The sequence below is a fragment of the Vombatus ursinus genome, unplaced genomic scaffold (assembly GCF_900497805.2).
Source record: "Vombatus ursinus unplaced genomic scaffold, bare-nosed wombat genome assembly UNPS02014830.1, whole genome shotgun sequence".
Taxonomy (NCBI): domain Eukaryota; kingdom Metazoa; phylum Chordata; class Mammalia; order Diprotodontia; family Vombatidae; genus Vombatus; species Vombatus ursinus.
This window is the reverse complement of record NW_020954608.1, coordinates 26,814,036-26,830,980: the sequence shown is the minus strand read 5'-3', so window position 1 is coordinate 26,830,980 and position 16,945 is coordinate 26,814,036. Positions and strand designations below refer to the sequence as shown.

The following is a 16,945-nucleotide window of genomic DNA, read 5'->3' as shown; positions in this document are numbered from 1 at the left end:
AACTAAAGTGGTACTGTGTGAGTGAAGAGAATGGATCAATGCAAGAGATGCTGTCACAATAGAAATGGCAGGATTTGGTAAATGATTGACTGTGTGGGGTAAAGAGAGTAAGGAGTCAAGGATAATAATAATATTACAAACCTGAGACACTTGAGAGATGGTTATGCCTTAGACAACAATAGGGAAGTTTGGGAAAGGCTTAGACTTGAGGGGGAAATATAATGAGTTCCATTTAAGATGACTTTGGGACATGCAGTTTGAAATGTCTAATAGGCAAGTGGTGATGAGAGACCTAAGCTCAGGCAAGAGACTGGGCTCACTATGCAGATCTGGGAGATACATGCATTGAGATGATAATTAAACTTGTGGGAGCTAATGAAGTTACTGAAAGAGAATATAGAAGAAGGCCCAGGAGAGAACACTGGGGAATATACACAGAGTTCATGATGTGAATGCTGCCCAGCAAAGGAAAATGAAAATTAGTTAGAAAAGTAGGAGACAAACCAGGAGAGAATAGTGTCACAAAAACCCAGAATGGAAAGAATATCTAGGAGGAGAGGACACTCAGCAGTGTTAAATGCAACTCACAGGTCAAGAAGGATTAAGACTGAGAAAAGAGATTTAGAAATTAGATTACTGATAATTTTGGAGAGAACAATTTCTGTTGAGTGATTAAGTTGGAAGCCAGATTTCAAAGGCTTGAGGGATAAGAGAGAAGTATATAAAGGCAGTAAATATAGACAACTTTTTCAAGGAGAAAGGGAGGAGAGATATAGGATGATAATTTGAGGGTGATGGTAGGGTCAAATAAAGATTTTTTTTTTTTCCAGGAGATGAGAAATAAGCATTTTGGAAGTCAGTAAGGAAGGAACCATTTGCTAAAAAGAATTCAAGAAGAGAGATAATTGAGGATGTACTCTGCTGGAAAAGATGGGAGAGGATGTGATCAAATGCACACATAGAGTGATTTCTCTCTACATGTGGCAACAGGGTCACCTTGTCAGACTGAGGGAAAAAGGAGAAAAAAATGGGAGATGATGTCAAGGGATTCATAAATGAAGTGAATGGGTCCTGCTGAAGTTGAATAACATGAATTTGTAATATGTTCTAGCAAGCATTGCTACCTATGGATCAACTCATCATCTCTGTGACTCCCCCACCAAAACTCCTTTCTCTAGCCAACCTCCCCTATGTTTTCTCCAATCGGAATGTAGGTTCCATAACAGTAGAGACTGTCTCTTTTTACATTTTTATCCCCAGTGCTGAGCAAAGTGCCTGGTATATAGCACTCAATAAAAGCCTTTTCATTTATTCATTCACTGAGACTTTTCCCCTCCAATATGAGTGATTGAAGATGTCAAAGTCTCAGAAAAACTAAGGATTGTTACTGGATTTTTAATCCTTTTATTGAGTATTGCTCTCTACCAGGATTTCTTAACCTGGGGTTCATATTGTCAATAAGTAATTTAAATATCAACCTGACCAAATCGGCGTCTAACCTGTGGATGGCCTGAGCCGTAGAGAGCAGGCTAGAGGCAGGAGAGTCAGGAGAGTCAGGAATCAAACAGAAGTTTAATTTCAAAGTAAGGGAAACAGCATGCAAGCGAAGTCCATTTTTGTAATAAGGGGAGCTCACCCACTTGTGGCAGGGGTATGTTTTTTAAGCATGAAAACCACAAACGGCTGGACCACAACACAGGCATTCTTGGGTCTTATGTGAACAGTTTCCAAGGTATTAGGGTTGTTGAACCTTGTGGTTGTTCAGCGGGGCATATAACCAGGGTTAGCATGGCTGAGAAGAGAAGCTAGTCCCCTGCTTTGGTTCCTTTGGTGGTTACAAGCTCAGGAGTTGTTAGCACGTCAGGGAATCTGATTGATCACTTTTGACTACAAGCATGTCAGCCTCTCGCTTCCAAGTCAGGGTCCCCTGGAAAGTAGGGAAGCTCCAACAGATCTACACAGAATAATCATTACACATGTCATATCAATTAATATGAAAGTTATAAATCTCATGACATTTTACCAAAAAATCTAATATCTGTATTTTAGTATAAATTTCCTTTGTGATTTTAAGTATTTTAAAATATTATTCTGAGGAGATATCCATAGGCTTCATCATACTGACAAAGAGTGATAAAAAAAAATGGTTTCTGTTCCACACTAAAGTTATATACTTGGTTTGGAAGTGATCCTAGATTCTCAGAGGAGAACCTATCAAGATTACTAGCTGTGTGACCCTGAGCAAGTCACTTAACCCCAGTTGTCTAAAAAAGAAAGAAAGAAAGAAAGAAAGAAAGAAAGAAAGAAAGAAAGAAAGAAAGAAAGAAAGAAAGAAAGAAAGAAAGAAAGCTTTGAGTATAGATCTGACAACAGGTTTCATGTCTCTTGTTCAGGGTCTAGCCTAGATGAAAGTAGAGAGGCCTGTCACCAGAAGGTCATGCAAGTCATGAAGTCTACCATTGTCCACCTGCAGTTGATAAAAAAAATTCCTTTGTAAAATGTACAAGATTTAGAGGGGTGTGTGTGTGTGTGTTTTATGGCATTAGATTTATTTCAGGTGCAATTTTTATTTGAAACAATTTGGAAGGAGTTTGGGAGTTGTGAGTGAGGCAGGGAGGAGGGAGTTACGCAGCTTTCTATCTAATTCAACAGTAATACTCCAAGGATCTGTGTCTCCAGACTCGTCCCTTCACCACGTGAAGTGCCACCCTCAGTGCCACCCTCAGAAGGTACCTCTGACCGGGTGGCCAGGTCCACCTGACTTCAAGCTGCTTCTGAAGCCAACAGGGCCGTAGATTTAGAGTGGGCCAGGGGCCTTGCAGGGAATCTGGTCCAACCACCTCATTTTGTAGATGAGGAGTCGGAAGCCCAGAGATGAAGTAACTTGACCAAAGTCACTATGGTCACACCAAAGGACAAAGGCACGATTTGCTGATTACAAAGCCAGAGCTGTCTCAATATCTCACACGTTGGCTTACTTAAAAAAACTCATTCACAGGTGTCGTAGCGTTTTGATCCCCTCCCCAGCACTGTGGGGTGTTTTTGTTTGTTTGTTTGTTTTGTTTTGTTTTGTTTTTCACAGGAGAAAACAAGGAATTGAGATTAAGCGACGTGCTCAAGTTTCAGTGAGTCTTCGAGATCTAATTAATAGCGAGGGGCGGGGGGGAGAAACTAAACTCCAGCTCTCGCGACAATTCCAGCGGGCTCTGCCTGGCGTGGGCGGGGCGAGGAGTCACCGAGGGAACGCTCCAAAGCGGTCCCATAACCTCCGGCGCCAGGCTTCCTCTTCCTTAGCCCCTTTCTAAACAGTCCAATTTCCCCGGCGCAGGCGCAAGGGAGAAGGAGGGCAGGGCCGTTGGCTTCGGCCTCGAGCGAGCTTCCGGGTTGCTAGGAGGCAGGAGGGCGCAGGGGTGGCCGTTGCCTCTTTGCTGGACTAGCCCAAGAAGCCCCAGAAGCCGAAGGAATCGCTTTCAGCGCCGCCTCCGCCCAAGCTTCCAGTGCCACAGGGCGTCGGCAGTGAGTAACCGGCAGCCCTGGGACCTCACAGGCAGCGAGGCGATGGGGAACATGAGGGGCGGGAAATCAGTCGGCAGGGGACGCTGCTCATGCGAACCTGGGCCCTGCCGCCCCTCTAGCCTCCGTAGCCCAAGGAGGCCCCACCCAACGGCCCCAGGCCCCGCCCATTTCTCCTTTGCCCCGAGCCGCGAGGCCGAGTTGGCTTCTCTGGACCTGCACAGTCAGCTGGCCTTTAATCTTCCTGCTCCCTGGCCCAAGCGGTTTTCCACCTATCACTCCCCATACTTATTCCCTTACGGATTGGGCTTTTTTTTTTTTTTTTAATCTCAGTCTCTTTATGAACCCCGCGGGAAGAAATGTGGGGGAGCCAAGGTTCGTTGTCCTTTTTCAGGGTGGCCTCGAGAGGAATGGTTCCAAAGCAACCTCAGCCCCCAGTGCACATAGTCCCGACTTAGTCATGGAAGAGAGGACGTGTTTATTGAGTCAGTCCTTATATAATGCGTAGGAATCAGTGATTTTAAGGGAAAAGAGAGCCTTTTGGAAATATTTAGGAATGTAATTTTTTTTTCAGCCAAAGACAAGGTTAATTAGAACATCTATCATATTGGGCAAACTCTTAAGGAGTTTGAACATTAGTAAGCTATTGGCTAGATTTTAATAATCTAAGCAGTGGCTATGTTTTAAGAATCTCAGCATCTTAATGGAGACAAGATGGACTTTATATACAGGAAACCTGTGGGAGGGACCTAGGAGTGGCCAGTAAACTGGGGTGAACAGAACTCCTGGGACCTGGACCTCGTGGCCAAGGGAGAGTAGAGCCTAGCAAGGATTAAGGGTGGGAAATGGGGGGGGTGGCATACATAGGAAGGTAAGACAATGGAGGGGAGATTGGGTGTAGGCACAGTGAAAGACCAGTTGATGGGATTATAGCCTCAGGTGAACGCCAGAGATTTGGCCATGTGGGAAAGTCCAGGGTTTTTCCTTTCTGGGGCCCAGATCTCAACCCCATTATTCTCCCCTCAAACAAATGGGACACAAATTCTTTTGGAGTAAGGGGCAAAGGTCTTGACTTCTGAAACTGCTTCCTGCTGGCAAGGGGTGTAGAGCCCTCTCTGCCTCAAGGGGGTCCCAAAGACGAGGTTGACTGGAACCTAGCACAGGCTGCATCCAGGGAGCGATGAGGGGGGGACATTGGCTGGTACTCACTGTTTGCTACCAACAGTAGATGAGTGGCCCGTAGTCTGGAAGACATAAATCTGACAGAATAGACTGCAGGGCCCAAATATAAAGCAGGGACTAGATTTAAGGACCAACTTTGAGAGGATAAAACATCCTTAGCTCTGTTTGGATTCAGATAATTCAGTTTTCCAACCATGTAGTATCAAACCCACCTCATAGCCAGACTCAGGAATAGCCAGGTGGGTAACATTTCCTTTGAAAGGAACATAATGGGGAAACTGAGCCAAGAGGATCCCATCTTAGACTGAGGCTAAAATTGTCCTCTCAGCTTTTTCTGATGCTGACTTTCCACCAGTATCACCTTCTCTGAGTAGCTTATGGCATTTCTCTCAGATGGTGGATTATTGATTATCGATGGATTATGACCCATCAGACAACTCAAAATAAAATCCTATGAGCTTTTACCTCACATAGCAAGTTTTACTAATCACAGCTTAGGAAAAACTTTTCCAGGATTTACATCTCAAACTTAAATTTGTCATGGTGTAAAAAGCTAATCATATAGAGATTTCTATACACTTGCAAATTCTCAGTAAGCCATACATAACCCAAACAAACTTTTTGGCTAGTTTGCACATTAAAACAATAACCAACAATAGCTAAATTATTTTAGCGGAAACGAAATTACGAACAGTTACTTGACATAACTGACACAGAAAGTTCGCCAATTTGAAACTTGAAACAAACCCATTACCAATCAGGTGACTTCAGTTTTGTTAAATGCACTTCCAGATTACTTTACACAGAGAATCAACATCTCATCGTTAACAGTTAAAACTACAAATTTAAAAGAGCATGCTTACTCAAGTTCAGAGGCCAGCTTCTTTACCTTGAGCAGGATGTGCTGAACCTGGGTGATGGCTTCCAGGCAAAGGCTGCCTCAGGACCCAAGGCCATTGCCAGTGGAGCCCACGCTGTAGCTGCTGCCCTCACTCCTCCTTCCTTTCCCAGGTGAGGGAGGGCAAAATCAAAAGTGAGGGGAAAAGGGTGAAACTCTCTTCTCCTATGAGAGGCGTTAACAGATACCCTCTTGACTCAAGCGAAGGGAGTGGGAGAAAAGAGTGACCAGGGTTGTAAGGAGGAGTTCTAAACTCCTTAATGATCAATCACAAAACTTCCAGAATCTGCCAAGATATTTTTAGCTGTTCTAACTTTCCCTGTAACCTCCATGAAGGAGGATTCAGAGATGCAAAGGGAAGGGAGTAACTAAGCCTCAGGGAACCAAAATGCAAATGCAGTTTTCCCCAATTCCCTAGCGCCCGATAGGTCATCCATCCTTGTCCTCTATGCTGCGGAAAGTGTACCCAGGTCCATAGCGTTCAACCAACCCAGTGGACCGAGAGCCTGAGAGCGTCAGGCCCAGTGCTGGACAGCCTTGTAACTGTCTGCCCAAAAAGCACCTCCAAGCCTTGGTGCCTGGAGAGCCATCCCAACTGCAGAGCAAGAAAGGGAGGGAGAGGAGGCTTACGTGCCTTCCAGTCTTGGCTGGAGAAGAACTTGGGGTTAGGCAGTTTCCTGTACAGGCTACCAAAATGATGCGGTTTAGGGGTCAGGGGTGGTGGGACCCCAAAATCACAACACGCAGGTCTTGCCCGAAGAATTCAACCCAAGCCTTCTTTCAGCCAAAGACAAAGTTTATTAGAACATCTGTCATATTGGGCAAACTCTTAAGGAGTCTGAACATTAGTAAGCTATTGGCTAGATTTTAAGAATCTAAGCAGTGGCTAGATTTTAAGAATCTCAGCCTAGAATGTATTTAAAAAAAAAAAAATTCTACCATATTGAATCTAATTTTTTTCCCAACTGATGTCAGGGATTTTATACAGGAACCTCACTTGTACTGGTTTAATACAACACAATAGAAAAACCAAACAACATAGTATTGCAAATTGAAAGAGACCCTAGGTTTGAGCTCAATTCCGATTTTGAATCTTGGTTCTGTCACTTGTTAGAGGTGTAGCCTTGGAAAAGTCACTTCGTTCATCAAGCCATATTTTCCTCTGTAAAATGAGTCTGATAATATTTGCTTTACCTACCTCGCAGGGTTGTTGTGAGGATCAAAGGAGATGTGTATATAAAGTTTTTTGTAACTTAAAGTGCATGTAACTGTGAGCTATTTTTATTTATTGTTTTCAGAAGGTCCTTTTTCTAATGCACACAATGGCCTATGAACTGGACTAAGAATTCTGAAGAACTTAGATAACTTTCTACTTTAAAGTACAGTGAGTTTATGAGAAGAGCTAATTGTCAAGTTGGAAGTTAGGTAGAGACTTCCTAACGGGGATGATGTGTGGGAGAAAGTGAAGGTAGGAGAAAAGTATGGTGTACTAATAAGGTCTGGAGGTGGGGTAGGGAAGTGTTCCTGAATGGTGTTGATAAAAGGTGTCCAAGATGGGGACACAAAGAGCTTTGGGTAATTAAAGTTAGGACTTTCCAGCTGCTACTAGAACTCTCATGTCCAGAGGTAATGATTGATTCATTGTTCTTAACATACAATCCTTTTACTTTTTAATCATGTTACTCAACATATAGATACAGACACATGCATTTATTTTGGTTAAAAGGGCAGCAGTTATAGATATGAGTAGCTGCATGCCACTCATTTCTATTCAGGGCCTAACATTGTCCTGGAGAACAGGAAGAGTAAAAGGGAATGAAGTATTAAGAGTGTAGGAATTTTAATTCTGATAGAAATATAGGGGCAGCTAGATGGCCCAGTGGATAGAGCACTGGCCTTGAAGTCAGGAGGACCTGAGTTCAAATCCAACCTCAGACCAAACACTTGACACTTACTAGCTGTGTTACCCTGGGCAAGTCACATAACCCCAATTGCCTAAAAATTAAAAAAAAAAATAAAATAAAAAGAAATATAATAAGGGAATTTTAATACTACTAGAAATGTAAGTGCCAAAAATGAATGTTAAAAATTGTCTTTACATGTAACTGGGGAAAAGAAAATATTATTTAAAAAAAAAAGAAATGAGAGTGCCCTTCAGGGATTCATTAGTAAGTAGAAGAGGGTGGGGAAAGTATTTATTACAAACACGTTGTGTGCTAGAGAAGAGCAGAATGGAGTAAAACAGTAAGAGAAATCTGTGTACCACATATCATTTCATGGGTTCTATTTCAGTTGCTTCCCATTTGGAATAGGATGCTATATTTACATTGGTGGCCCTGAGAGAAGTGATTCTACTGCATCTATCAAGCTAAATTGCAAATTCTTATTAACCTCAAAACTCCTACCATGTTAAAATGCCCTTTCAGAAGTGTAGAAAGTACTGAATTATTTAAAATTTCAAGAGGAAAGTGGCATTTCTACCATTAAATTTAATCATGTAAAAATAAATCACTTTATTATAGAAATGAAAATATATATCTAATAAACTGAGAGTGTTATCTATGTTTCTGTTATGTCTGACAGTAAATGTCTTTGGGTCTCAAAATGCTGAATGTTCTTAACACAGTTTGAATCTCCAACTTCTTTTTTGCCAGAAGGATTGGAAATATATAGCTGCAGACAACTAATTGTAGGTTGTGTATTTTTGTAATAATATTCAACTTTGTTTTGTGTTTTGTCCACATTAAAGCAAATTATAAAACTGAAAAAAAATGCTGTATTTGACACCACTGCTATGCAATACTGTGATAATAGTGTCCAAGGTTCTTGTTAGATACAGTTCATTTTAGAAGCGCCTAATTATCTACCACAAGGATTTGCAATTCTACCAAAGAGAATGTTCATTTCTTCACTATACTCGCCTCATCTAGGACTCAATCTACATTCTCTCCTGTTAAATCTAGCACATAGTGTTCTATATTTTTGAAACATATCTAGAATCAGAATCATTGTACAACAAATATAGGCATAATTGTAACATGTATCAATGTTTAACATAGAAAACATTGAAGCAAAAGTACTGCTAATTGTGGACTGAAAAGCCATATCTTAAAAAAAATCTCAAAAATCAATTAGAGTTATGACTATTCTATACTTAAAAAAACTGCTTCATTTTATATTATCATTTTAAGTAATACCCTTACTAAATTTATGTAAAAACCTGACTTTAAATTTCAAAAGTGTTTTGAATGTACTGAGTAGTGCTCTGGTATTTCTTTTTCATGTTTCTTGGTAGAATTTTTTTTTTTTAATGGAATATCCATTTGAATAATTGGCTTATCAGAATGTACCAAGTATGTCTAGGTCTACTGGACAAGCTCATTTGTTGGACATGCCTAGTGTGTAATACTCAGTTAGCAGTTAACTGTGAAGCAGTTAACTGAGATGGCATATAAGTGGTTATAATTAGAATTTAAAGTTAACTTCCCATTAAAATGAATGGAATTGCAGGACGAGCATCTCCTTTACTGTTTTGAACAAGCTGGTTTATTGCTCAACAGAATTTGTACTGTTAAATGTTATATGTACATGTATACTACCACTTACAAAAACATGAATATATCTAGAAATATTACCTTGGGCCTGAATAAATATGTAAAAATCAAGGTTTCAAAACTAATCCTAGTAATACTACTAATTTTGAAATATGTCAAGCTTTATTTTAATTGTCTTATCTGGAAAATTGAAACAAGTTAATTCAACGAACATTTATTGAGTTCAAGTCATCATATAAGCTATTGATGGATATTCAAAGATAAATTGAATTGTCCTGCCCTCTAGAGATGACATACACATAAGTAATTACAGTGCAAAATAGAAAGTGCTAGTAAATAAGACAAGTACAAATAAAGAGTTCTGAGAGTTCAGGGGAAGAAAAATTCATTTCTGTCCCAGACGAAGTGGAGACTGGCCTTTGAAATGTCATGAAAAAACAGGTTTTTAATAGACAGTGATAGGAAGAAAGGCTTAGTAGGGAATGGTATGAATAAAAGCTTAGGTTGTGTATATGTTGAGTTGTATCTCACTCTTTGTGAGCACATTTGGGTTTTTCTTGGCAAAGATACTGAAGTGATTTGACCTTCAGCTCATTTTATGGATGAGGAAACTGAGGCAAACAGGATTAAATGACTTGCCCAGGGTCATATAGCTAGTAAATGTTTGAGGCCAGATTTGAATTCAGGAAGAGGAATCTTCCCGACTCCAGGCCTAGCACTCTTACACACTTCGAGCCTGGCTGCCCCAGGATGTGTTTAAGGAACCCTTAGTAGTCCTGTTTGGCTAGGAAAGAATTTAGAGTGCAATGAAGGGGATAAGTCGGGATAAAACTAGAAAATAGGCAGGAACCCCGTACGGAATCTAAAATGTTAGGCAAAGAATTAGGACTTTTGTTTGACAGGCAATAGAGAAACATCACAGTTTTTGTGTGTGTGTCTTTGTCATGGAGTAATAATTCAAATATTTGAATTAGAAGTCACTTTGACAGCAGTGTATAGTCTGGATTAGGACAGAGCAGGGGGAGTTACTGTAAACAAGGAGACTATCACATTAATCCAGCCAATGAGATCCTGAACTAGTGGCAGTGAAGGATCAAAAGGAGTGGATGGATGCAAAAATTGTGAGGGAATAAAATCAGTAGCAAGTGGTAGATAGTAGAATTTGGAAGTAAGGAAGAGGAGGAGTATTCAAGGGAGAGTATCAGAGATGACTCTCACTGTTTAAGCCTGGGTGTTAGAATAGTAGTGCCTTTAATAGAAATAAATAAATCAGGAGAGTAGGGGAAGCAGATTTTGGAGGGAAGATGATAACCTTGTTTTGAATGTGTTGCATTGGAGATGATGATAAAACATCCACAAAGAGATATCTAGCAGGCTTGAAATTTTGAAGTTATCCACAGAGGTGATAGTTGAGTGGTAAGATTGCAAAAGAATGGAATGCAGATAAGTGGTGAAGGTGAAGGACTGATCCTCACAGAATGTCTACAATTTAGGGTTAGGAGGAAAAAGAGGAGCCACTGAATAAGTAGAGGAAAAAGAATCAAAGAAATAGGCAAACCAGGAACATACAGTATCATGGAAGCCAATATCTACTACTGTGCTAGTTAGTGTTTATAGATTTTAGCAGAGTAAAATATATAGTAATAGATTTTATGAACCTTGACTCAAAATGACTTTATTTTCAAAATTTCCAATTTATGAGGTTTAACTTCGCTGTATTTCATCCACTAGAAATAATGTTTTAATGGAAGAATGGTTTCTAGGACACAGTGAAAATTCAGGATGCATTACATTTAATTTACTGGTTTAGGTGGTTGGAAAGGTATGACTATTAGAAGTATACTGCAGATAGCATTCTGCACTCATGAGATTCTAATCTTTGGTGTCCCTCTAGCATTTGAAACTCATCATGTCTAAAATTGAACTCATCATTTTCACCCTAGATCTGCTTCTTCCCCTAACTTCTCTGTTTTTATTCATGGCGTCACTGTCTTCCTTTCCCTCCCCCCACACATCCAAGTCTTCTCATCTATACCTGTACAGTTTTGGGGGGGTTTTTTTGGCACCTCTCCACTTCCCGTTTCAGTCAGCCTAGTTCAGGCTCTTACCTGTTATCAACTAGCCTGCTGTAATAACCTCCTCATTGATCTTCCTGCCTCCAATCTCTTCTCTCCCAAGTACATCAACAAACAACCTGGACCTCTTTTCAGAATAATAAGTTTGCTGCCTACACTTATAATAGAAGAAAATGCCAGATTTCAATTTGAGGTAGTGAAAAAAAGACAGTTTTTTCCCATTCAAGTTCATGGACTCCCTGAAATCAATCCAGGGACCCCTTAGGTCTGTTGACTCCAGGTTGAGAACCTCAGTCACTTTTTTTTGTTTTGTTTTGTTTTGTTTTTTAGGCAATTGGGGTTAAGTGACTTACTCAGGGTCACACAGCTAGTAAGTATCAAGTGTCTGGTCTGAGACCGGATTTGAACTCAGGTCCTCCTGACTTCAGGGCCGGTGCTCTATCCACTGCCCCCTCAGTCACTTTTAATGTCTTCTTGTTGCCAAACAAATACAATATAAATTCCTAATCCTGGTATTAAAATCCTTCCACAATCTGGCAATAACCTAGCTGTTAAGCTTCCTTTCATCCTACATTCCTGCTTGTATTCTGTGTTTCAAATGCACTAGACTACTCTCCACTGCCCTTTTATATCTTTCCTCTTATCCATGTTGCCTTGTACTATGCTCCATACCTGGAATAGCCACTTCCCATCTATTGATGTGTTCCTTATTTCATGCCCAATTTAGATTCTTCCTCCAAAATGAAACTTTCCCTGATCGTCTCCTCCAAATGATCTCAGTCTCTTACAGCACTTTGTTTAGAACTCTACTTTGCACTTATGTCACTTTCTCCTGTTATTATAGGATTTCATTATTTGTGTACTCATCCATTAGAGTATAAGCTTTTAGAAAGCAGAGTCTGTGTCATACCTTTCTTTATTTCCCCACACACCTGAATGCCTCAAATACAGTAAGTAGGCTCTTAATAAATATTAGTCAAATTGAATTCAAATTGCAAAGGACATAAATGTCTTTCATAGTGTCTTTAAATTAGTGACCTAAGTAACTCTGGAGCCTGCCTTATAGCTGTTATGGACTTTATGTCTTAGTTTTAGTTCTCACATTGATCTGTCACAGGATTGGTCATCACAGTGATCTGAGCAAATGGACCAGGGTGGCAAGCAGTTAAGAAGGGGAGAAAGAAGAAACAGCAATTTTCCAGCAGCAAGGAAGGGGAAAGAGTGAGAAGAAAGATCTTACATTCCCTTCCTAGGAACAAATGACAATAAGAAAAGAGATAATTTTAAAATACAATCACGTGGGAATGGTGGGATTTTTTGACATTCTGCTGTCCTATTAAAAATAATAGTGTATCAGAAATATGCATACATTTGCTCAAAGCATCAGGATTAGAATACAATATTAAGACATCATGTCATAACTTTGAATGTAATTGATAATGAAATAAATAGCTTTCCAAGTCTGTTCTAGTTTGTTGTTTTCTTTTTCAAGAAAAAAGTCATAAATCCTACCCACTTTTGAAATTCAGTGTGGAAAAACTTAACCTATTTGATGTATTTTAGTCCTTTTTAAAAATGTTTCTTTAAAATATCTCACTTTAAAAGCTATTTACTATTGTTTAAAATCAATTATCTAAGAATTCTAAACTTTTACTTAAAAAGTACCTAAGTATGCATTTCATAAAATGGAGTACTGTTGTGGGGAGGAATTTGTTAAAATGCCCACTTGGTACTTAGTTTCAGATATCAAGATGGATCAGGAAGGTTTAGGAAAAGCATAGCGGCCTTTGCTGTACCTCTTAATCTTTAACAGAATCTTGCTTAAAGTCTGAGGCTGAGATTTTTACTACAGTAGTGGTTACAAACAGGTTATTGGGAAATACATTGTATTTTTTAAATTTTAGGTCTTTCCTTTTGGGGGGAGCATTTCAACAGTTTGTCATAATTATAAGATAATATTGTTTTAACATCTTTCAGAAAAAAAGACTGGTGGTAAAACTTCTGTAGACATGGCTAGTTCTGACATGAAACCAAAATCAATAAGTCGTGCCAAAAAATGGTCAGATGAAATAGAGAATCTGTACAGATTTCAGCAAGCAGGATATCGGGACGAAATTGAATATAAACAAGTGAAGCAAGTCGCTATGGTAAGGTAGATTGTAGAAGCAGAATAATTTTCCTTTATCAGAATAGTTATCTCCTATTCAAGAAGCAATATATTATGTTTCTCTATTATTGCTGTTCTTTCTGGCATTTGAAGGGGTTGGAGGACAGGGATGAGGGGATGGAGTTCCAGCCTTGAATTTGACAGGTTTTTTTCTTTTAAGGAATTTAAGTTAGCATTTATGAAAAAGTTGATCTAGGCAACTAGGTATTGCAGTGGATACGGTATTGGGTTTGAAGTCAGAAAGACTTGAGTTTGATTCTTTCCTTGAATGCTTACTAGCTGTGTGCCTCTGAGCAGTCATTTAACCTCTGTCTCTCAGTTTTCCCATTGGTAAAATGGGGATAATAATGGCATCCATCTCATATTTGATCCTCACAGGAAGCTGTGAGGATCAAATGAGCTAACATTTGTAAAGCACTTTGTAAAACTTAAAAGTATAAAAAATACTAGCTATTACTCTTAATGTTTGGAATATAACTTACTAATAATGAGCATTAGCCACGTTCAGCCTTAATGAAATTCATATTGGTTAGGCATTTGAAATTTTTCTTTGTCATGATGCTTTGGAGTTATAAATGCTTTGAATTTTTTATATAGATATAACTATATACAAAGTGCCCAGTTAATTCAGGTTTATTATCTACTTTATGAATCCTCAGTATCTTTAGATTCTCATTTTTCTCTTCTATCCAGCTGGATAGCTTTTCTTATTAGTTCTTGGCACTTCTACAAAAAAAGGGGGTGGAAAAATGAAAGATGAAAAAAAATCTCTGGCTACTTATTAGTAACTGTGATTTTTAAAAAAAAAAACCTTGGAAATGAGTTTAAAATTATTGATCCTAATTGAATTATATATGATTTTTATTTGTCAGCCTTATCACAAATATTTGAAGTTTACTATATTCCTATAACCACAGGAAGGGTTTTTAGGGTTTTTTGGTATTATAATAGGTTTGAAATATATAGAATAGGAGCAATATTATTTGAAGAAGGCTAAAATAAGCCCCAACCCTTCACCTACAGGCAGGGCTGTCCCCAAGGGTCTCTTTTAGCAGTGAATATTTGCACACTGAGTCCTTACCTTTCGATCAGTCAGTCAGCAAGGATTTATTACATTTTTATACAGGCAAAACCAGAACTCTATTGCTTAATCATGGAATGGAGGAGAGACCCTTTATTGTTGAAAGTTATTCATGTCAGCAGAGATCGAGCTCTAGCAAGTCCTTCCAAGCTGAAAGTCTTCAAGTATGGCCTGGGGAGAACTAGTCTAGCTAAGTACGTTAGGAGAAGCGCATCTGTAGCAACTCAAAAAGGCTTAACATTAACATTGTGTCAATTAAAAAAGGTACCCATTCTGATGATTTAAGTATTAAATTAAGGCTGTACATCAAAATGAACAATAAGGGCAATTTTAAAAGAGAAAAGGAGTCACGAAAGTATACCCCGAGAAATGTATGAAGAGAAGGAGAAAAGCAACCTTAACCGGTGTTGTTTAAGTATTGGTGGGGTTGTGGGATGATATATAAGCCTCAGGTTTGGTTTTGTTTTTAATGGTTGGTGGGACCACCTCCTCCCCTGCTAGGACCTCTCAGAATTTATCCAGAAATGTGGTGCCCAAAAGCTTAGGTGTGGAGGTAGACTCATTTATCTTTTCCTTAGGCATGGCTTTGCCCAAAGGTAACATCTTGTAGAGGTGATGCTGATGAGGCTACAATGTAGCTTGGATTTAGAGCATTGGATTTAGAGAACCTGAATTCAGATCCCAAGTAACTAAGATCTTATTGCAGTATCACCTTAGGTAAATCACTTAATATATGTAGGCATCAGTTTCTTACTGGCAAATGGAATTGAACTAAATTATTTTTAAAGTCCTTTTCTGCTCTAAACTGTATTACCTGAAGGGATGAGAAATTTGAATTTCCTTGAATATGTTCTGTATCTTGACCATTGTCTAGAAATTCTAACGTGGTTCTAGGAAGAAATGATAAAATGAGTAAGTTTTATATTTGTTGTTCCAGTCATTTATCTGAAAGTCTGTATATAACTTTGTTCAAGAATAAAAGTTTTATACAAGTTAAATACTTTAATTTTTTTATTTTGAACTATCAATATAAAATACCAAGAATTCTTTTACATTTAAGTACTTCATAAATATTGTAATATTTGTTTATTTTCTGTGTGTGTGCAGGTAGATCGTTGGCCAGAGACAGGCTATGTGAAGAAACTTCAGAGAAGAGATAATACTTTCTATTACTACAATAAACAGAGGGAATGTGAAGACAAGGAGGTTCATAAAGTAAAAATTTATGCTTATTAGCATTTCTTCCTTGTGTGAATTGTTATTTATTTTAAAAAAAACCCTGAGTTTCATGAAATAACATGTAAAATGTATGTCACATCACCAACTGTACTCTTCACCTTAATGCTTTGTAACATAAAAATAATGAAACTAGCTTTCTTTTAAGCCACCTTGCCCCATAGTTTAAAGTATCTGATAGATAAATGATTAAATAAAATGTCATCTTATAAAAATAAATCAGGGGGAAATTGGTTATTTCTCTATTTTTGGGATTGAGTTAAAAAGCAAATAACTTATTTTTTCAGGGATGTTGTAATATTAAATCAGCCTCATTTATGTTAGAAGGAATCATGCTTTTGAATCATGTCTGACATTGCATAGAATTTACTTAAGTTTTTGAGTGACTGCAAATAAAATTTTACTAAGGTGATTTTTAAAAGATGATATAAACCTTGTCATTAGCATCACTCCACCTAGCACAGTACTTTTTGCCTTTTCTTCAAATTCATCAAGGCATGAATAGCAGACTCTATAGGGCAAAGAAGGGGAAAAAATTTCCAGCTTACCAGATTATCTGAGGAAACCAGACATAAACCTGACAACTTCAGATATTCAACATAGCCAAGTTGCCGAAAAGCAATTGAGTCAGCTTAAATGGCAGTGGATAGAACACCGGGCCTGGAGTCAGGAAGACCTGAGTTCAGATCCAGTCTTAGATACCTACTAGCTGTGTGACCCTGGGCAAGTCACTCTGTTTTCCTCAGGTCCCTCATCTTTAAAATGAGGATAATAATAGCACTTACCTTGCAGAGTTGTTGTGAGGCTCAAATGAGATCATTGTAAAGTACTTGGCACACATAGTGAGTGCTATATAAATGTTCGTTATTATTATTATCATTATCTGAGGGGATTTATGTAGGAGCCAAGCTTCATCAAAGAATAATCATTACACAGTTTTGTCTAGTGATTCAGTTTAGTTATACCAGGCCCTTCTTCCCCGACTTCACCTGCCACTACCTTACCCTGAGAGAGGAGACAGAAATATTTAGAATCAATGATGGATTCATGAGAGCAGCCTCTGACCAACAAGAGGAATTCTGCTTGTTTAGCTGACTTACTCATTCAACCTCCTTGTTTAGCTGACTTACTCATGACTGGAGTATTTAAAATACCTGGGATCTTAAATTGGTGTATTTGTAAAAGGATACAGCCCCTGTTGTCTACCTCTTGTTTTAAACCCTCCCACCCACCACTCTT

At 38.8% G+C, this 16,945-nt stretch overlaps 1 protein-coding gene across 4 annotated transcripts; it reads left to right on the top strand.

The window, feature by feature from the left end:
* Positions 1-3,381: 3,381 nt before the first annotated feature.
* MEIG1 (meiosis/spermiogenesis associated 1) lies at positions 3,382-16,087 on the top strand. 4 transcript variants are annotated; one of them, XM_027838739.1, is made up of 4 exons: positions 3,382-3,516; positions 7,937-7,938; positions 13,200-13,369; positions 15,578-16,087. In XM_027838739.1, exons 3-4 carry the CDS (start codon positions 13,232-13,234, stop codon positions 15,704-15,706), a joined length of 267 nt encoding a protein of 88 aa, XP_027694540.1. In that variant the 5' UTR covers positions 3,382-3,516; positions 7,937-7,938; positions 13,200-13,231; the 3' UTR covers positions 15,707-16,087. The 4 variants fall into 4 exon arrangements, with proteins under 4 accessions (XP_027694540.1, XP_027694538.1, XP_027694539.1 ...); XM_027838737.1 differs by lacking the exon at positions 7,937-7,938; XM_027838738.1 differs by lacking the exons at positions 3,382-3,516; positions 7,937-7,938 and adding an exon at positions 5,542-5,706.
* The last annotated feature ends 858 nt before the right edge of the window (positions 16,088-16,945 follow it).

Excerpts from the sequence above, each read along its gene's own strand:
- MEIG1 (XM_027838740.1), top strand. The coding sequence starts at position 12,367 with ATGGACCAGGGTGGCAAGCAGTTAAGAAGGGGAGAAAGAAGAAACAGC. Across the intron at positions 12,441-13,197 it reads CCAGCAGCAAGGAAGGGGAA|AGAAAAAAAGACTGGTGGTA; the intron begins AGAGTGAGAAGA and ends TTAACATCTTTC. Across the intron at positions 13,370-15,577 it reads AAGTGAAGCAAGTCGCTATG|GTAGATCGTTGGCCAGAGAC; the intron begins GTAAGGTAGATT and ends GTGTGTGTGCAG.